The sequence below is a fragment of the Mauremys mutica genome, chromosome 13 (assembly GCF_020497125.1).
Source record: "Mauremys mutica isolate MM-2020 ecotype Southern chromosome 13, ASM2049712v1, whole genome shotgun sequence".
In the NCBI taxonomy this organism is placed as follows: Eukaryota; Metazoa; Chordata; order Testudines; family Geoemydidae; genus Mauremys; species Mauremys mutica.
This window is the reverse complement of record NC_059084.1, coordinates 51,854,092-51,874,971: the sequence shown is the minus strand read 5'-3', so window position 1 is coordinate 51,874,971 and position 20,880 is coordinate 51,854,092. Positions and strand designations below refer to the sequence as shown.

At 50.3% G+C, this 20,880-nt stretch overlaps 4 gene segments (V, D, J or C); all 4 read left to right on the top strand.

Moving 5' to 3' along the window:
• On the top strand, positions 1-1,052 carry LOC123347677. The segment is given in 2 exon segments: positions 1-252; positions 634-1,052. Coding segments are annotated over 2 exon segments (465 nt in total).
• A 5,898-nt stretch (positions 1,053-6,950) lies between these two features.
• On the top strand, positions 6,951-8,560 carry LOC123347676. The segment is given in 3 exon segments: positions 6,951-6,996; positions 7,095-7,385; positions 8,460-8,560. Coding segments are annotated over 3 exon segments (438 nt in total).
• Positions 8,561-11,305: 2,745 nt separating this feature from the next.
• On the top strand, positions 11,306-12,257 carry LOC123347984. The segment is given in 2 exon segments: positions 11,306-11,499; positions 11,941-12,257. Coding segments are annotated over 2 exon segments (366 nt in total).
• Positions 12,258-19,611: 7,354 nt separating this feature from the next.
• On the top strand, positions 19,612-20,496 carry LOC123347675. The segment is given in 2 exon segments: positions 19,612-19,697; positions 20,078-20,496. Coding segments are annotated over 2 exon segments (465 nt in total).
• The last annotated feature ends 384 nt before the right edge of the window (positions 20,497-20,880 follow it).

Genomic DNA, 20,880 nt, shown 5'->3' with positions numbered 1-20,880 from the left:
ATCCTCCATGACTGTGTCCCTCTAAACTCTGAGGTCATTTATTTGTGAAGGTGGACGAAGCTGAGGTTTAGTCAAATGATTTAGCAACACCCACATGCAAATGAAGTAGGAAAACTGAGTGATAAAGGAGAGCAGGCAACCCTCACCGAAGAGCTGTCAGCACACGAAGGGTTACTGCTTTGTAGCAACCCAGGTTGTTGTGGACAATGAAAATGATCTGTCTGGGGTTCTTCTTTTTGGCAGCTTTCTCAGGTGAGAGGATGAACCCACAGGTGTCTGGTTAGGACGGCTGAGCTAGGGCAGGGAAGATGGTTTTAAGGCAAAGACGTAGGAGTGGGATTCAGGGATTCTGGATTCAAAATCCTAACTCTGAACAAATCACAGTGTGGAATTTTAAAGCCGCCTAGTGGATTTGGATACCCAAATTTCCTTAAGATTTAATGGGAAGTAGGTGTCAAAACCCCTTAAACATGGGGATAATGGTACTTCCCGACTTCACAGGGGGGTGGTGCAAATAAATTAATTAGAAGATTAAAAACTGCTGTGAGGAAGACAACAGAAGTATTTGGATACACCTGGGAAGAGGAGGAAAAGAATGGAATTAACTGGATTTTTATTGTTTTTTATTGACAGGAGTCAGGTCCCAGATCCAGCTGACCCAGACTGGGGCAGAAATCAAGAAGCCTGGAGAGTCTGTGAAGGTGACATGTAAAACCTCCGGCTACACCTTTACCAGCTATTACATGCACTGGGTGCGGCAGGCTTCCGGGAAAGGACTAGAGTGGATCGGATACATTGATCCCAGCGACGGTGAAACTCGCTATGCCCAGGCCTTCCAGGGGCGATTCACCATCACCAGGGACACCTCCATAAGCACGGCCTATCTGCAGCTGGGCAGCCTGAGAGCCGAGGACACGGCCACGTATTACTGTGCTAGGGACACAGTGACACAAACCACAGCTACAGCCATTCAAAAACCCCCATTGAGAGAACCCAGGTCTCCCGAGAACACTGGAGCCTTTAGTCACCCCGGAGAGCGTTTGCCCATGTAAACACACAGGGGGTAATTCCTCCCAAAACTTCTTAGGCTCCTAACTCGCTTACACCTCATTGTCAGTAATTTTTTCTCCTGTCTCCTAAGTCGCTTCTCACATATGAATTGGGCTCCTGTGACACAGTCATTTGTCACATCAGCAAAACAGTCCCGGGTGAATGGCCTAAGCACCAGGCTATGGGGTATTTAGGGGAGGGGTCTTTCAATTTCTCCTGTTCATGCTGTTCCACCATGACTAAATTAACACTCATTTTGTCTGAAAGAGAATGGGATGTGCTGGGGGTGTCTGTACCCCAAATGTCACCCTCCCCTTGACAGTGGAAGATATGGGCTCAAATCTCTGCTCCCACATCAGGCTGGGGTGGGGGGGGGAGGGGAGAAGAGACCTGGATCTGCCATGTCCCAGGCAAGTGCTCTAACCACTAGGCTAAAAGCTAAGGGAAGCACCAACAAATCCTTCTCTGGCACAAGGGGGTTTGGGTGCATTTTTGTATGTAAACAGCTGGGGCACCTGACTCCAGGAGGGGCCTGAGAATCCCAACTGGAGTTAGGCAACTACCCAGTTAGGCTCCACGTCCCTCCCAGACCCAAGTGCCTCTTTACCTCAGGGTTCTGCCCCCCCCAGCAGTACCCCACAATCTGGGTCTCCCCTCCCAGGGAACCCCCCACCCTCTATCCCCACCTTGCCTCAGTGGCTACTGCCAGTCACCATCTAGCCCCAGCTCACTGGGGCAGACGGCAGCCTGTCATGGCCACTCATCATCAGCCAGGGGGGTTGGACCTGCTGCCTCTGCCTAACCCTGGGCTGCACCTTTGCAACCCCAGTACCTGTTTTGGCCTTTGGCCAGGCCTGCAGCCTGGGGATTCACGGGGCTGGAGCTCCCCAGTTCCTCATGCCTTTCCCCAGCCCTGCTCTAGCTCCGGTACTCTTCTCTCAGGCAGCCAAGAGCTAGAGAGAGACTGGCTCAGCTGCTGGTTCACAGCCCTTTCACAGGGCCAGCTGTGGCTGCTTCCCCCAGTCAGCCTAGCCTTTACTCTCAGCCCCAGCCCTTGCCAAGGGCTGGCTTCTAACCCTTTCAGGGCTGGAGCGGGGTGATGGCCCTGCTACAGAGCCAATGGTGAGGTCCTGTAGATCCTCCCCTTAGGCTGGGGGGGGGCGGGGGGATCCGTAAGCATGGGGTGGGCTTCCGCCCGCCCAGGTCCCAGGAACCCAATAGATACAGAGCCAATGGTCCTAAATGATTTAGGCGCACACAGGTCTTATTGAAAGTCAAATCTTACCATGAACTTTCACCCAAACATCTAACCTGATTTTAGAGCTTTATGATTTCAGTGCCTGTCTGGGTGTGTGTCCCGCATTCCCAATTCAGAGTGTGTCCAGCTTCAATCTTACTGCACTTTTGGGAGGTGTGAATTCAACAGAGGATGTCGTTATTTCACTGTGTTTGTGAGCCGGCCAGCCCTGGATCCAGGGCTTTAACAACAAGCCCTTCTAGTCCCTCTTTGTGTGCTTCAAACAAAATCCTGCAAATCCAGGCTTCTGTTGGAAGCCTGAGCTCCTACACACTTTCCAAACTACCTCCCCCTTTCTGCAGCCCCGAATCTATTCCTCTTCATTCATCACCATTAGCAAGAGCAACGGCTCTGGATTTCTTCTTTTCCTCCTAGCTCCCTCGGGCGTGTTCTTCTTCCAGCAAAGTATTTCCAGAAACAGAGTCACAATGTATTTATTGCACGGATGCCTTGGGTACATTACTTGCATGTTGGGTGTTTGCAGATGTCTAATGCGATGTAGGGCTGGTGAAGGACTCAAAAAGCCAGGAGACTCCTGCAAAGACTCTGGGTTCACTTTCAGCAGCTACTGGATGACATGGGTTCCTCAGGCTCCGAGGAACGGGCTGCAGTGGTTATTTCATCTGACATTAAGTAGGATACAAGTGAAACGTACAACACAGACTCAGTCAAAGGGGATTCACCATCTCCAGGGAGAATCCCGACACCCTGCTCTGTTTGCAAATGAGCAGATTGAAGACACCGCCCTGCATTACTGAGCTAGAGACAAAATGAGACAAAATCCACCCACAGCCAGACAAACTCCCAGGCGCATCACAGAGAGAGGCTCATTCAGACAGACCAGAGCGAGTCTGTACATACATAGCAAACTGAACAGGACTTCTTGGAGTCACTCGTTCTAAACTGAGAAATGAACATCTCGTCCAATCCCCTTGTCACAGAGTGTGGGGGAGTCGGGCCCTGCACCCCTCCTCCTGGGACTCACAGTGACTCTCAGCCAGCCAGTAAAACAGAAGGTTTATTGGACAACAGGAACGCAGGATACAGCAGAACTTGTAGACACAACCAGAACCCCTCAATCAAGTCCTTCTGGGGGTGCAGGGAGCTTAGATCCCAGCTTGGGATTCCCTGCATTCACCCACCCAGCCCAAAACCGAAACTGAAAAACCCTCTCCAGCAGGCCCCCTTCCTTTGTCCAGCTTCCGGGCAAAGGTGTTGACTCCCCCTCCACCCTGGCTGGCTCAGGTTAAAGCTCAGGTCTTGTCCATCACCTACAGTCATCCCCTGCTCTCCCATTCACTGTGCAGACAGATAAAACCTTCTTCCTCTGCTGCTGTGACAAGGCTGGCTCTGGGATCCTAGCCTGCCAGATCACAGAGGTGACAGACACATAAACCAGGGGGAGAGGGAAAGAGAAAAGATGTGACTTTTAGAGAGAGATTTTCCAGGGGTTAATAGAAATCTCCAGAGTCACATTCAAAATCTAAATCATCATTCAAAGAACAAAAGGACGGCTATTTTCTGGCTGACAAGACACAAAACATTCTCCAGCATTAAAGAAAGCTAAAGCGAGGTCCGTGGCAGCAAATGTCATGTGTGAGAACGGGGAGAAATGTTTCATAAACACTGACCACGGAAACACTCCTTAGGGTTTTCTCCTCCAGTACATAAGGCCGGGATCTTCAAAGCCAGGATTGGGTCACAAACCGAGCCTGTGAAAACATTGGGAAGTGAGAACCCAGCTCTCCTAGGGGGGTCTGGAAATCACAGCTCACCTGCACATTTCACCACAGTACAGTTCTCCTGTTCATAGCTTCGGTTAGTGCATATTTTTTCATACCCTGGGTTATTTCATTCTAGTAACCCAATCTCCTGCATCTTCACATTCCAGCTTCCCGTTTATCTCTACACTCACATCGAAATCCCATTGTTAACAGCGTGTTTCCTGCTTTCCTGAACTGGGGCATGAATTCCCTGCAATAGCCCCATCAGTCTGTCACTCTGGGCTCTGGCTACGTCTTCACTACTCGCCGTATTGGCGGGTAGCAATCGATTTCTCGGGGATCGATATATCGCATCTCATCTAGACCCACGGCTTCGGTGGGGAAAGGAATCCAGCAGGGGGACAGCTGTAACAGACACGCTCCAACTTGCTGCGCTGGGGGGGGGGGGTTCACACCCCTGAGCCAGCAAGTCAGAGCGCTTTCACTTGCCAGTGTAGAGAATCCCTGAGACTTAATTCAGTGAAACATTTGACACAGATCCCCTCAGAACCAAAGAATCCCCCATCGCGGCATCCGAGTGCACAGAGTCTCCCAGCACTTTCCCAAGTTGCCTTATCTGCTGCTGGCATTCCCTGGATTTTTTATTCTAGATTTTTCTTCTCATTTTTAGAGCCGATGTTTATTCTGTTGGATCATCGGACTTCCACTCTGACTGAATGTCTGGCCTAGTGTCAAAACTTTGTTTTGAGTCAATCCACCAATGGTGGAAATATTGGTGGTCAGACCAATAGTTCACCTAATCTAGTATCCTGTGACAGTGGCCAATGCCAGGTGCTTCTAAGGAAATGATCAGACCAGACAGTGACTCACTGAACCATCCCATTGCCCACTCCCAGCATCTGGCAGTCAAAGGACAGTTTAGGGACATCCAGAGCATGGTCCTGCATCCCTGATTATCTTGGCTAATAGCCAGTCTACTTATCCTGAGGGACTGAGCTAATTCTTTACTAAACCCACTCGTAGTTTTTCCTTTCAAAATCTAATGAACACACAACAACAGCCCCAAGATACCTTGACAACCACAAGAATTGTAAAATCGCGAGTTATGCACCCTCGAGTCAAGACATTGCAATAAATAAATGAGATCTTTTTTGTGTCTCTTTGTTCCTGAGCCTGTAGGGTGCAGTAAGGCCAGTTCCAGTGCCTTGGGCCGAAACACCTGAACGAATCGTAGTCTGCCCTCACACTCCCAAACATTTCATAGACCTGGGGCCATATCTGCAGTGTAAGTGTGGGTTAACTCACGTTATGTCACCATAGAGTCACTACGGTTACTATGTCACTGGTGTGCATGCCTCCTGGACTCCTTGCCTCAGCAGCCAGAGTACTCACCAGAAGCACTTGTATAGATTCAGAGTGAGGTGCACCATGAATAGATCTCCCACTGTCCACCACAAGGCTAACAGGTCCAGCCCTTCACAGCTCTCAGGAACTGCTAATGGTAAGAATTCACTGCTTGCAGCAGCAAGAAGTCCAACTTTGCTAAAAAAAAAAAAAAGAAAGGCCATGGGATGTAGTTACATCCCATTGCAGTGTTACAGGTAGCACATCCCTATAGTTTGCAGTTTCATACACATACGTGTGTGTGAAAATACTACCTGTAGGACCGTGCTACCCACAGCAGCGAAAGGTCCAACTTTGCTAAAAAGGGTATTTCAAGCAGTCACATATAAATCCAACCTGGTAGCTTTCTTTAACAGTGTAACGAGCCTACAAGCAGTACTTGTGGTATATCTTGCCTTCAGTGAGGCTTTTGATACTGTCTTCCATGACCTTCTCATAAACAAACTATGGAAATGAAACCTAGATGGACATAACGATAAATAAGATGGGCATAACAAGTGGGGTTCTCCAGGGATCAGTTCTGGATGTTTCTATTCAAAATCGTAATGATTGAGATAATGGCAGTAATATGATAACAGTTTTCAAGCATGTACAAAGAAAGTAGCATCTTTTTACAGAAGCTGTTTCTTACAAGTGCGGCTCCCACTGAATAAGACAGGGCCCCATACTCCCCTGATCCTTCTGTGAAAGTCCCACCATAAATTAAATGTAGAATTAAGATTTGCTCTAGATTTAGAGTTTGAGTTAAGGTTTATGATCACTAATAGGGTTAAATTTAGAGTTTAGATTCGTGGCGAGGGAGACACTGGATCTGATTGCTGTGTGGAGGGAAGGGTTTGTACAGGCAAAGCTCTGGACCAGCAAAAGAACCGCTGAGATCTATGCCAAAATCACACAGGGCATGGTGGATAAAGGCTGCACCAGGGACACAGAGCAATGCTGCGTGAAAGTAAAGGAGCTTAGACAAGCCGACCACAGGACAAGCTGGCGAACAGCCGCTCTGGTTCTGAGCCACAGACATGGGAGGCTGATGACATGCAGCCATAGCCACCCTGATGAGGCAATGGGACCCCAGCCCAGCATTCCAGTCTGCTGCAGGGACTGTGGGATAGTGCATCACTCCTTGAGTCGATGCAACCCCTGGCAGTGAGGATGTGCTCCGTCGATCACAGCCACCTAGTGGGGAGTTCCAAAACGGATTTGTTAAATCGGATGCTTAAAGTCAAATTAAATACATTGACCTAATGTTGTAGTGTAGACATGCCCGTATCAGCCACACAAAGTAACTGAGTTCCTTCTAGGAAATAATGAATGTGTCTTATAAGGAGCGGAATATGCAAATGGGCGTGAGAGTTTCCTGTTTAAATCTGACTCCCTCACTTGCACGGCTGCACCCGACAGACAATTCGCAGCCCCTGTCTCTGGGCACTCACCAGACAACCCCGCTGAGAACTCTCCTCTCCAAACACGGGACAATGAGGCTTTACTTGTATCTCGTTCTCATTGCAGCAGCGTTTGAAGGTATTTTCTCCCTTCCCGTGTGTTGTAGCGTCAGTCGGGAGATTGTTATTCTGCTGCCCTAGATACTCATGTTCTCCGTAATTCATCTTCATTCCCAGGTGTCCGGTCCCAGGTGCAGCTGGTGGAGTCCGGAGGGGATGTGAAAAAGCCCGGAGACTCTCTCCGCCTCTCCTGCAAAGCCTCCGGCTTCACCATCCGCAGCTACGAGATGAGCTGGGTCCGGCAGGCTCCCGGGAAGGGGCTGGAGTGGGTCGCCTACATTTACAGCACCAGCATATACTACAGTGACTCGGTAAAAGGCCGATTCACCGTCTCCAGAGATGACCCCAACAGCCTGTTGTACCTGCAAATGACCGGCCTGAAGCCCGAGGACACCGCCCGCTATTACTGTGCGAGAGACACAGTGAGGGGAATCCCGGCAGGGCTCGTACAAAAACCCGAGCGGCAGAACCGCCCTTCCGCCATGCGCCGCGCGGGGGCAGCACTTCCCCGAACAATCCAGCACCGGGTACAGGAACGGGAGCTATAACCAGGGTGAAGAACAAATCACTGTATCCACACATGACCATGTGTCCATAACAACGGGGGTTTCTTGACTTTACCATGTTCCACTGTGGCCCTTAGCAGACACTGCAGTGAAAATGCGCAGCTCAGCAGGGGAATATTTGGGGATCAACTGTTCTAGGTGTAATAACCAGGACCTGGATTTTCCAAGGTGCCTAATTGTGCTGGGTGTTAAAAACCCTATTGCAATGTGTTGGGAACTGGGCACTAACGGTCTCACATTCCTTTGACAAATCACCCACTGCCACCACGGCTCTAATACCTTGTGAAAGCGCCGTTCGGGTTCCGAACCCCTCTGGCATCGATACAAAACAGGTTTGCACCCGATGCTGCCCCGCTCGCTGACCGAATAGCCTCCTCTCCAGAGCCCTGATCCAAACTCCGCTACAGGCTCTAGTCTTTCTAGTCCCTGGAACAGACCGTAGCTCGGCCCTTACACCTGGAGGGATGGGAGCGGATTCTCGCCAGCTTTGTGCGGCTGTGTGCTCCGATGGCCCCGCACTCGCTGGGTGCTGCCCAGACACAGAGTTATCACCAGTCCGACTCCCTCTCCTAGAGCCCCAGGCCAAATATCTCCAAGCATGCAGGGACAGGGGTTTGTGTCTCTCCTATAAGAAGGGGAATATGCAAATGAGGGAGACAGTTTCCTGTTTAAATCTGTGCCTCTCTCTGCCCAGGCTGCGCCCGGAGACACAATCCGCAGCCCCCGGGTCTGTGCAGTGACCAGCCAGTCCCTGAGAACTTTCCCCTGCTGCACCAGGGAAAATGAGGGTTTGCATTCACTTAGTTTTCATTGTAGCAGCTCTGGAAGGTAGGTTTCCCCCTGAATACCCTGCAGTACCGGTATATTGAGTTATTGATTCTAATGCCAATGAGTTTTAATGTGTGTTTATTCCCAGGTGTCCAGTCCCAGGCGCTGGTGGAGTCCGGAGGGGATGTGAAAAAGTCCGGAGACTCTCTTCACCTCTCCTGCAAAGCCTCTGGGTTCACCGTCGGATAGGACTCGACGAGCTGAATCCATCAGGCTCCTGGCAGGGGCCTGTCGTGTATTTCTCATGTAAGCTACTGGGCCAGCAGTACTGTAAACCCCGCCAGCTCATCCAAGGCTGATTCACCATCTCCAGAGATGTATCTGCAACTGATCTGCCTGAAGCCTGAGGAAACCGCCCGGTGTCACTGAGTGTGGGGGAGTCAGGGCCCTGCACCCCTCTTCCTGGGTGACTCTCAGCCAGCCAGTAAAACAGAAAGTTTATTGGACAACAGGAATGCAGGCTACAGTAGAGCCTGTAGGCACAGCCAGGACCCCTCAGTCGAGTCCTTCTGGGGTTCAGGAAGCTTAGTCCCCAGCTTGGGATTCCGTGAATTCCAACCACCCAGCCCAAAACCGAAACTGAATTAACTCCCTCCAGCCGGCCACTTCCTTTGTCCGGCTTCCAGGGCAAAGGTGCTGACACCCCTCCCCTCTCCCAGACTCAGGTTACAGGCTTAGGTCCTGTCCCTCACCTAAAGCCACCCTACTCCATCACATCCGTATCACTGTGCGAGAGACACAGTGAGGGGAAGCCAGGCTGAGCTCAGACAAAAACCTCCCGTTGTGGTCAGTAGGGAAAGTCCCAGCTGCTGCGTGGCCACACTTGCGAGTTAGAGCGCATTAAAGCAGCCCCGGGTGCTCTAACTCAGGACACGTCCACACTGGCAAGGCACATAGAGTGCTTGGACTCCACGGCTGGGCACTCCTGGTTCTCCACCTCGGCGAGAGGAATCACGTTTGATGCACCCCTGCTGGAGCGCCGCAGAGCCAGTGTGGATGCCCTGGTCTATTAATGCGCTCTGATCGGCCTCTAGAAATGTCCCACAATGCCCGTTCTAGCCACTCTGGTCATCACTTTGAACTCTACTGCCCTGGCCTCAGGTGACCAACCCTCAAACCCGCCCTTTAAATTCTCTGGGAATTTTGAAAATCCCCTTCCTGTTTGCTCAGCCAGGCGTGGAGTGCTCTCAGCGCATCTTTCCAGGTGACCAGGCCTCCATGTGCCAGGCTATCCTCAGTATGGAGCAATGGCGAGGCGCTGGACCTCGTCAGTGTCTGGGGGGAGAAAGCTGTCCAGTCCCAGCTGGGCTTCAGCCAGAGGAATTATGATGCCTTCGGGCAGATATCAAGGGCCATGATGGAAAGGAGCCATGACCGGGACACACTGCAATGCAGGGTTAAGGTGAAGGAGCTGCAGAATGCCGGCCACAAAGCCCACGAGGCAAACCACTGCTCTGGTGCTGTCCTCACGACCTGCCATTTCTACAAAGAGCTGGATGCGATACTTGGGGGCAACCCCACCTCCACTCCGAGTACCACCGTGGACACTTCAGAGCCCAGTGCAACAAGGCGGGAGGAGGAGGAAAGCGGGAGTGAGGGTGCTGAGGAGGAGGGAGACAGCCCGGCATCCCTAGATGCATGAGCCAGCAGCTGTTCTCGAGCCAGGAGGAAGGTAGCCAGTCGCAGTGTCCGGTGCTTGGGGAAGAACAAACACCAGAGGAGGTGCCCGGTAAGCGGCTTTTATTTTGGGAAGGAAGTTATTCGCAGGGCCGCCCAGAGGATTCCGGGGGCCCGGGGTCTTGGGCAGCGGGGGCCCCTGATTCGGCAGTAAGTCAGGGGCAGGGGGGTCCTTCCATTCCGGGACCCGCTGCCAAAGGCCCCAAAGACTCACGGCGGGGACCCCCTGCTGCCGAATTTCTGCCTAAGCGGGACCCACCCCCGAAGTGCAGCCCCCACCGCGGGTCTTCAGGGCACTTCGGCGGCGGGTCCCGGAATGGAAGGACCCCCCCCGCCGCCCAATTACTGCCGAAGATCCAGCAGCGGGTCCCGCTTTGGCGGTAATTCGGAGGCGGGGGGTCCTTCTGTCCCGGAGAGGAAGGACCTCCGCCAGAGAAAACTGGGAGCGAAGACGCTCCGGGAGCCTGGGCCCCACGAGAGGTTTCCGGGGGCCCCGGAGCGAGTGAAGGACCCTGCTCCAGGGGCCCCAAAAAACTCTTGTGGGGGCCCCTGCGCGGCCCGGGGCCTCGGGCAAATTGCCCCACTTGCCCCCCCCCCCCGGGCGGCCCTGCAGAGAGGGGCTGTCACTTGCTCACAGTTAAGAATGAGATTTTCCCCCGAGCTGACTACAGGAGGTAGATGCACAGTTTGGGATTCCAGCTCACTTCGGTGGCTTTGAAATTCTTAGCCTAACTGGCCAACTACAAGACAAGCGACATTCTTGGCCACACTGAACATTGGTTTGTTTGGCTGGTAATTCATAGGACACACAGAGACGTGCCTACATACTCAAGACATTGAAGAGGACTCTCTAGATTCACATCATTTAGGGCCAGGTCAGGATATTAGAAGCATCTAGTCTCGCCTCAGCCAAAGCCCTTTCCAGTCAGTGGAAGCTGAGTACCCAGCGCTCCTCGGAGGTTCTGAAAATCACAGCACTCGCCCGTATTCCACCAGTGAAGGGCACTAGTGTTTACACGCTCATTGAGTCTGTTATTTCAGTTTCATATCCTGGGGGTTACATTTTGATAGCCCAGGATTAGGCATTTTAATATTGGATTTTACCAATAATCTTTAAGCCCGTATTTAAGTACCGCTGAGGTCAGTGTGATTTAGTGTTTTCCTGGATTGGTGCCTAAATTTCATTCATTTGCTCTGGCGTCCTCCATGACTGGGTCCCTCTAAACTCCGAGGTCATTTATTTGTAACGGCGCGTGAAGCTGAGGTTTAGTCAAATGATTTAGCAACACCCATATGCAAATGAAGGGAAATTGGCTGATAAAGGTGAGCAGGCGACCCTCACCGAAGAGCTGCCAGCAGACGAAGGGTTACTGCTTTGCCGCCCACCAGGTTGGTGTGGAGAATGAAAATGATCTGTCTGGGGTTCTTCGTCTTTTTGGCAGCTTTCTCAGGTGAGTGGATGAACCCACAGGTCCCTGGTTAGGACGGCTGGGCTAGGGCAGGGGAAATGGTTTTAAGGCTAAGACGTAGCAGAGGGATTCAGGAATTCTGGATTCCAAATCCTAGAGCTTTAAACAAATCACATAGGATAGAATTTTAAAGCCAATAAGAGGATTTTGATACACAATTTTCATTATTTTTAATGGGAACTAGGTGTCAAAATCCATTAGACAGCTTGAAAAATCTCAGACTGAGTTTGTGCCTCAGTTTCCCCTCTGCAGAATGGGGAGACTTGCACTTCCCTCCTTCCCAGCAGTGTGGTGTGGATAAATCCGTCATTACCCACAAGCAGATCAGATACTGCCATGAGGAGGGCAATGGAAGGACTTGGATAAACCTGGAAAGAGGAGAAAAAGAATGGAATTAACTATGTTTTTATTGTTTATTTACAGGTGTCAGCTCCCAGATCCAGCTGACCCAGTCTGGGGCAGAAATCAAGAAGCCTGGAGAGTCTGTGAAGGTGACATGTAAAACCTCCGGCTACACCTTTACCAGCTATTACATTAGCTGGGTGCGGCAGGCTCCCGGGAAAGGACTGGAGTGGATCGGATATATTGATCCCAGCGATGGTGAAACTGGCTATGCCCAGGCCTTCCAGGGGCGATTCACCATCACCAGGGACACCTCCATAAACACAGCCTATCTGCAGCTGGGCAGCCTGAGAACCGAGGACACGGCCACGTATTACTGTGCTAGATACACACAGTGACACAAACCACAGCTACAGCCATTCAAAAACCCTCAGTGAGAGAACCCAGGTCTCTTGCTAACACTGCAGCCCTCAGCCATGCCAGGGAATGGTTACCCCTGTGAACAGACTCTGGGTAATTATCCCCAAGTGACTTAGGGTCAGTGAAAGCTAATGAGATTTACAACCTTAAGTGCCTAAATCACTTTTCAGGACATGACTCTGTTCCCGGGACACAGTCACATTTAACTGGCGGAGAAGGGGACCAGAACCATCCCAGCCCTTGGAGACGCTGGGTGTGCCAGGAAGAAGCTGCAGGAAACGTGTGTCTGCCACAGGATTGGACCTATTGCCAGGGCGTTGTGTCCCTGCCTTCACCCCCAGCTCCGGGCGGGAAGGGAGCCCCGGCTATTGGAACCTGGTAGCGACCCTCGCTGGGAGTGAGAGGATGAGCTGAAGGACCCACTACACACAGGCTCCTTTAACTCCGTGTGTGGGGGAGGAGAGAGCCCTGGGGGAAGGGGGGTACCCAGGGAGTGCTAAGGAGGGAGGGCAGAGTGGGGGAGGAGGGGGTGCTGAAAGGAAAACCAGGTCATTGGTCACTGTATGGTGTCCCAGTGCAGAGAGGCAGCCCCGAAAATGATCACACTGACTCTGGGCTCACAGGCTGGGGCTTCCCTTCTCAAGGAGAATTTGGATACTTCAGGAGGATTTTGGCTGCCTCTGGTTTTGGTTGCTCAAGCTGAGACACCCTAAAAGGGACAGATTTATCAAAGGAGCCAAGCATCTGCCATCGGCAAGTCCAGCCCCTGTTAAGAGGTCTCAAGTGGGACATCCCAGAAGAATGTGCCAGTACTTATGTTTTGAGTGTGTGAAGGAAAAATAAAGCTGCGATTTTGAAATCTGCCTAGATTTGGATGGCTAAGCTCTTAGCAATGGATATTAATATCAGTTCGCTCTTTGTACTCTCTTTGTCAAACATTTTGTATTCTCCAGAAGAAAACCATTATCTAGGAGCTAAATACTACAATTCAACAAAAAATACACCTTGTGACGGGTTGGATCACAGAAAACCCCTTGGGAACTTCCAGCTGATGTGTTGAGACTACTTCTGCCCCTGCTTTCCTGCCCTGGCAGCTTGGGACTTCAGTGCCCTGCCTGGTTTGAGCCAGACCCGCTAGCCTGCTGCAAACCCAGACCCAGCTCTGAACCACGGCCCCTAACAGCTGCAGGCTCAATTAAAAGCATCTTACAGAAGTGTTCTTGTCTTTAACACTCAGATGCCCAGCTCCCAATGGGGTCCAAACCCCAAATCAATCCATTTTACCCTGTATAAAGCTTATACAGGGTAAACTCATACATTGTTTGCCCTCTATAACACTAATGCACGGCTGTTTTCCCCCCACCCCCCATATTAATACAGATTCTGGGTTAATTAATAAATAAAAAGTGATTTTATTAAATACAGAAAGTAGGAGTTAAGTGGTTCCAGGTAGTAACAGACAGAACAAAGTGAGTTACCAAGCAAAATAAATAGCTCACGCAAGTCTATGCTAACACAGTAAATAAACTGAATAGATAAAACCTCACACTCAGAGGTGTTCCAGTGAGCTTCCTTTTACACACTAGTCTCCTTCTAGTCTGGGTCCAGCAATCACTCACACCCCCTGAGGTTACTGTCCTTTGTTCCAGTTTCTTTCAGGTATCCCAGGGGTGGGGTGGGGTGGAAAGGCCATCTCTTGAGCCAGCTGAAGACAAAATGGAGGGGTCTTCCAGGGGTTAAATAGACTTTCTCTTGTGGGTGGAGACATCTCCCTCCCCCTGTGTAGAATCCCAGCTCCAAGATGGAGTTTTGGAGTCACATGGGCAAGGCACATGTCCATGCATAACTCAGAATATACAGGTAGCAGCCATAGTTCACAGGCTCCCCTGAACGTGCTCAGGTCGACTTCTTACGTGTATTGGAGTTTTCCAAGATCCATTGTCCATTAATTGTTTCTTGATTGGGCACTTAACTTGCAAATTCTTTTCCAAAGAAGCTGCCCAAATGGCTTACTAAGGCTACTTAAAATGAAACCAGTACACAGCCAATATTCATAACTTCAAATACAACAAGGACACATGCATGCAAATAGGATGAATAGTTCAGTATATCATAAGTTTTACAGAGATATGTTACATGGCATATGTAGCATAAGACATATTCCAGTTATGTCACATATACATTCATAAGCATATTTACATAAAGCCTTATGGGGTGCAACATCACACATCTTTTGATTCACTGGCTAGAGCACGGGTAGGCAACCTATGGCACGGATGCCGAAGGCGGCACACGAGCTGGTTTCAGTGGCACTCGCATTGCCCAGGTCCTGGCCACCAGTCCGGGGAGATCTACATTTTAATTTCATTTTAAATGAAGCTTCTTAAACATGTTAAAAACCTTATTTACTTTACATACAACAATAGTTTAGTTCTATATTATAGACTTATAGAAAGAGACCTTCTAAAAACATTAAAATGTATGACTGGTGTTATGTCCTAGGGGCAGCCGGTGTAGGAAGCAATCACTTGAGGCCAGAGAGCAGACAGCTAACCAAAACCTCCATTTTATTTACAGACACAGAGAGCTCACTCAGCCGGTTGAAACCGGCCGAGCTATCCCTTAATAGTCTAACTCAGTTGCCATAGTAACAAAACCCATGACAACCAAATACACAACAACTGGCATGCGAAACCTTAAATTAGAGTGAATAAATGAAGACTCGGCACAGCACTTCTGAAAGGTTGCTGACCCCTGGGCGAGAGACTGGATGGGGGATGTAGAAGATCCTGTATGTATTCCTGCTTTGTGTTTGTGCAGTGGCTAGGGCCATGGGTTCCTGATCCCTGATTGGGGGTGGGGTGGGATGGGGGGCGAGCAGGTCCTACACAAAACAACCAAACGAGAGTCCAGAATGAAACATTTTTACCTTACAGCCTGGCGGAAACGTGCCCCAAGCAATTTCCTGGTTCCCCATTAAGAAGCTGACGCAGGAAGGGAAAGAGGAAGATTGCACAAGAGTTACAAGCAGTTTGTGCAGCTGCATATTTCTGTCTGGAATTATATCACTGTGCAGAGGTGGGCTCAGTGGAGACACCAAAGCCAATACCCAGAGGGACATCCTGGAGCTGTGCTGACTAAAGCTTTAGAAAGCTCTGGCTATCAGTGCTCTAGGTGCAAGAGAAAAAGGATGGGTCATTTCCCAGGCTCCTGTGCTTGTGTGTCAAACGCGAACACCACGGGACAAGGGAAGTCTGAATTCTAAATTCTTTGTTTTGAATGAATATTAAAGAGTCTGTGGAACACCATCCCCCACCCACCCCCAATACACGAGAAAATCCAAATGATAGAAATCGAACTCTCGCTGCATTATAAAGCAGTCGGCTCTTTGAATTCCGCTGTGCGCACTAGCGGCTGGGCGCCCGGGTTGGGAGTCAGGAGACAGGGATTTTTTCCCGGCTGTGTCACTCCCCTGTTGCTGGACAAGTCCCTGCCATCAGCTGTGTCTCTATTTCTCCCTGGCCCCCTTTCGTTACTTAGGGTGGGGTTTTCCAACCCCAGTAAATGATCTGGATTCTCAGTTCTTATTAATCTTGGCAAACAAATCCCTTAAGAAGCTCTGAAAAAAAATTCAGCCTTACATTGTAGAGATCTTTTTGCAAAGGACGGTCTCACAGGCACGAGGCCTTAAACTCACTGGGTTCCTCTTAGTGCTATTGTAACACAACCAATATTAGCCTGAAACCAGAGGTGAAAGTAAGCCGGTAGGGTCCGATACGGCGTACCAGCAAGAGCTGATTTAAAGGGCTCAGGGCTCCAGCCGCTGCGGGGAGCCCCGGGCCCTTTAAAGCGTCGCCGGAGCACTGCCGCCCCGGGGTAGCGGCGGCAGGACTCCCGCAGTGATTTAAAGGGCCCAGAGCTCTGTGGTGGCTGGAGCCCCGGGACCTTTAATTTGCTCCTGAGCTCCCAGCCACCTCTGTAGCTGGTAGCTCCGGGGTGATTTAAAGGCCTCGGGGCTCCCAGCCACAGCCGGAGCCCCAGGGCATTGAAATATTGAAAGGCCCCACCTCTTCTGGGTGAGGCCACGCCTCTTCTTGTTGGGCCATGCCCCTGCTCAGGACTCCAGTGTACTGGTAAGTCCTTTAAGTTACTTTCATCCCTGCCTGAAACCTTTTCTATCAGTGACACGACAGGTGGAAATCCACCATTCGGAGCTCTCTCTTAAGGGCTGAATTCACTTTTTCGCTGGATAGTTTCACAAACCTCATCAACCCAGCACTGCAGCACCTCAAACACGAATTCATCCTCCTAGCCATGAAACCCTGCGATGGGGAGAAGTATCATTCTCTCCTTTTTACAGGTGGAAAACAGCCGCACTAGGGCCCAGGTTTTACCCGGTATCTCGGTATTGGAAGATGGGATTCAGACTCCTAAATCAAGGCTGAGCACAGCTATGCCTGAACACCTTCAGAAATCTAGGCCTAATGGTATTTAGGTTCCCAAAGAATCAGATCAGCCCTTCATGGGATTTTCAGAATCAGCTGGGTGCCTGACTCCCATAGATTTCAATAGAAGTTAGGTACTTAGCAGGATGTTAAGAGCACCTAGGCACCTATCTATTTAATAGCCAGGCCCCAATATAGAAAGGCTGGGACTGGCAGAAGACCTCAGATTTAGGTGTCCAGATTGCACTAAAACAACAACAAAAGAAATCAGTGTTCGTAACCCCTTTAGGTCGAGTCAGAGCCTTAAGAGCCTAGTCTGAGCTTCCGCATAGCAGGCCAGAGGAATTTACCAGTTTGAGACTCTCAGCCCGTCTGATCCCAAGTGATTTCTCATTGCAATTTATACTTTTTCCAATCAACTTTCACCAAAATCACTACACCGCTGTTAACCTTTGAGGTTGACGTGCCAGACTCTCTGTGGGTTGCTTTACCCAGCTGTTCTATTTCAAGCTTTAGTTGGTAAAGGTGTGAATTAAACAAACACTCGCAGGAAAACAAATATACATATAGACCAACCCTATGACTAGTGCTTTAACCACAAGCCCATCCAGTGGCTTTTTGTACACCTGAAACAAGCCATGAGGCAAATTCAGGGAGGAAGCCGCCTGTTTAAAGCCAAGGTGCCTAGAGGCACTTTCCGAACTACAGCCCTGTCTGCAGCCCCTGGGTCTAGTTCTCTCCATTCGCCATCATGCTCTCCCCATGGAGATCTCTTCTCTTGCTCTCTGCTCTCTCAGGTGAGTTCCTGTTCCCTGGAGTTACATCAATAAACAGCTACATTCTATATTGTACTATGCACTGGGCACGTTCGTGGTATGTTTGGTGTTCACAGGTGTCCGGTGTGATGTGGTGCTAGAGGAGTCTGATGGTGGATTCAGAAAATCAGGGGAGTCCCTAAAACTTTCTTGCAAAGCCTCCAGAAAGGCTGCCACTTGCTCACAATTAAGAATGAGATTTTTCCAAGACTTATTAGGTGTTCACAAACTTCATTGCACCGAGACCCCCTTCTGACGACAAAAATGACTACATGACCCAGGAGATGGGACCAAAGCCTGAGCCCACTGGAGCCCAGCACTGGGCATGGGGGGCGGGGCGCAAAGCCGGAGCCCGAGGTCTTCAGCCCCGGGCAGGGGGCCTGTAATCTGAGCCCTGCCACTCAGAGCTAAAGCCGAAATCTGACCCCTGCCACCCAAGGTAGTGGGGCTCGGGCTCCAGCTTTGGCCCCAGGGGGTGGGGATTGGGCTACTGCTTCAGCCCTGGGATTTGGCCCTGGGCACCAGGAAGCCTAACGCCAGCCCTGGTAACCCACTTTGGGGTCCCAAAACACAGTTTGAGAACCACTGAGTTAGATGCACAATTTGCAATTTCAGATCACTTTGGTGTCTTTGAAATTCTTAGCCTACAGGGGTGGCTCTAGGAATTCAGCCGCCCCAAGCACGCAGGGGGCGCGCTGCCGGTCCCGCGGCTCCGGGGGACCTCTTCCAGACGCGCCTGCGGAGGGTGCGCTGGCAGGGCGGCAGGCGGCTCCCGTGGGCCTTCCGCAGTCATGCCTGCGGGAGGTCCGCTGGTCCTGTGGCTCTGGTGGACCTCCCGCAGGCATGACTGCGGAAGGTCCACCGGAGCCACCTGCCGCCCTGCCGGTAAAATGCCGCCCCACGCGCGCGCTTGGCGCACTGGGGTCTGGAGCTGGCCCTGTTAGCCTAAGTGGCCAAATACAAGCAAGTTGGCATTCTTAGTAACACTTGGCATTGCTTTGTTTTTCGGTGAATTGGTAGGATGCGCACAGACATTCCTACATACTTACTACATCGAACAGGACTCCCTACTTTGGTGGGCTGGGTCAGGACATTACAAACATCTAGTCTCACCTCCGGTTTATGGATAACACATACCTATGACATCATAACACCTGCTAACTGACTGTCCCTATCAAACCTTCTCATTGACTTCACACCCATCCTTCTTAGTGCAGCAAGCTTCCAGATAATAGCAGTGAAAGGTGCTTTGGAGAGAAATTTCTTGTGACTAGGCAAACGGATGGACTTTTTGCAGTTCAGTAAAAATCCCTGTAAATAGTTCTAACACCAAATCAGTCTTCAGCTAAAAATCCCTTCCCCCGCCCCGTCCCGCCACCCCTCCCCTCCCATGGCTTACAGGAGACAAAAATGACCAAGTTCCATTAACCTAAAGGAAGAAAAAGGGGAAATATTTTCTCTGTTTATCAGACCCACATGGGGGCAGCAAAGTGTCATGTTCGATTATGAAGCATTTCTTCCCAAAGACTGAACCCGGGAACAAGCACAAGGAATTATTGTCCCCAGCACTGAAAGCTGGAATTGTGAAAGTGAGGGTTTACCCACAAAAAATTCCTGCTGATTTGAAAGGGGGGAGTACCCAGCGCTCCTCGGAGATTTGGGAAATCACAGCTCTCATACGTATTTCACCACTGAGAAATGCTACTGTTTATACTTTTATTAATTCTATGTTATTTCAGTTTCAGATCCACTGGCTATTACCTTTTCATGCCCAAAATTAGGCACCTTAACACACCAGTTTACCAGTAACTTTAAGCTCATAGTGACGCCCCCCCCCCCCCCCGATGTCAAAATGGCTATAGTGCTTTCCTGGATTGAGGACCAAATTGCATTAACATGCTCTAGTATCCTCCATGACTGTGTCCCTCTAAACTCTGAGGTCATTTATTTATGAAGGTGGACGAAGCTGAGGTTTAGTCAAATGATTTAGCAACACCCATATGCAAATGAAGTAGGAAAACTGAGTGATAAAGGAGAGCAGGCAACCTTCACCGAAGAGCTGCCAGCACACAAAGGGTTACTGCTTTGCAGCCCCCCAGGTTGTTGTGGAGAATGAAAATGATCTGTCTGGGGTTCTTCTTTTTGGCAGCTTTCTCAGGTGAGTGGATGAACCCACAGGTGTCTGGTTAGGACAGCTGGGCTAGGGCAGGGAAGACGGTTTTAAGGCAAGACGTAGCAGTGGGATTCAGGGATTCTGGATTCCAAATCCTAACTCTGAACAAATCACAGTGTGGAATTTTAAAGCCACCTAGTGGATTTGGATACCCACATTTCCTTAAGATTTAATGGGAAGTAGGTATCAAAACCCCTTAAACGTGGGGATAACGGTACTTCGCTACTTCACAGGAGGGTGGTCCAAATAAATTAATTAGAAGATCAGAAACTGCTGTGAGGAAGGCAACAGAAGGATTTGGATACACCTGGGAAGAGGAGGAAAACAATGGAATTAACTGAATTTTTATTGTTTTTTATTGACAGGAGTCAGCTCCCAGATCCAGCTGACCCAGTCTGGGGCAGAAATCAAGAAGCCTGGAGAGTCTGCAAAGGTGACATGTAAAACCTCCGGCTACACCTTTACCAGCTATTACATTAGCTGGGTGCGGCAGGCTCCCGGGAAAGGACTGGAGTGGATCGGATATATTAATCCCAGTAATGGCGGCACTGGCTATGCCCAGGCCTTCCAGGGGCGATTCACCATCACCAGGGACACCTCCATAAGCACGGCCTATCTGCAGCTGGGCAGCCTGAGAACCGAGGACACGGCCACGTATTACTGTGCTAGGGACACAGTGACACAAACCACATCTACAGCCATTCAGAAACCCTCAGTGAGAGAACCCAGGTCTCCCGAGAACACTGGAGCCTTTAGTCACCCCAGAGAGCATTTGCCCATGTAAACACAGGGGGTAATTCCTCCCAAAACAACTTAGGCTCCTAACTCCCTTACACCTCATTGTCAGTAATTTTTTCTCCTGTCTCCTAAGTCACTTCTCAAATATGAATTAGGCTCCTGTGACACAGTCATTTGTCACATCAGCAAAACAGTCCCGGGTGAATGGCCTAAGCACTAGGCTATGGGGTATTTTGGAGAGGGGTCTTTCAATCTCTCCTGTTCATGCTGTTCCACCGTGACTAAATTAACACTCATTTTGTCTGAAAGAGAATGGGATGTGCTGGGGGTGTCTGTACCCCAAATGTCACCCTCCCCTTGACAGTGGAAGATATGGGCTCAAATCTCTGCTCCCACATCAGGCTGGGGTAGGGGGGGAAGGGAGAAGAGA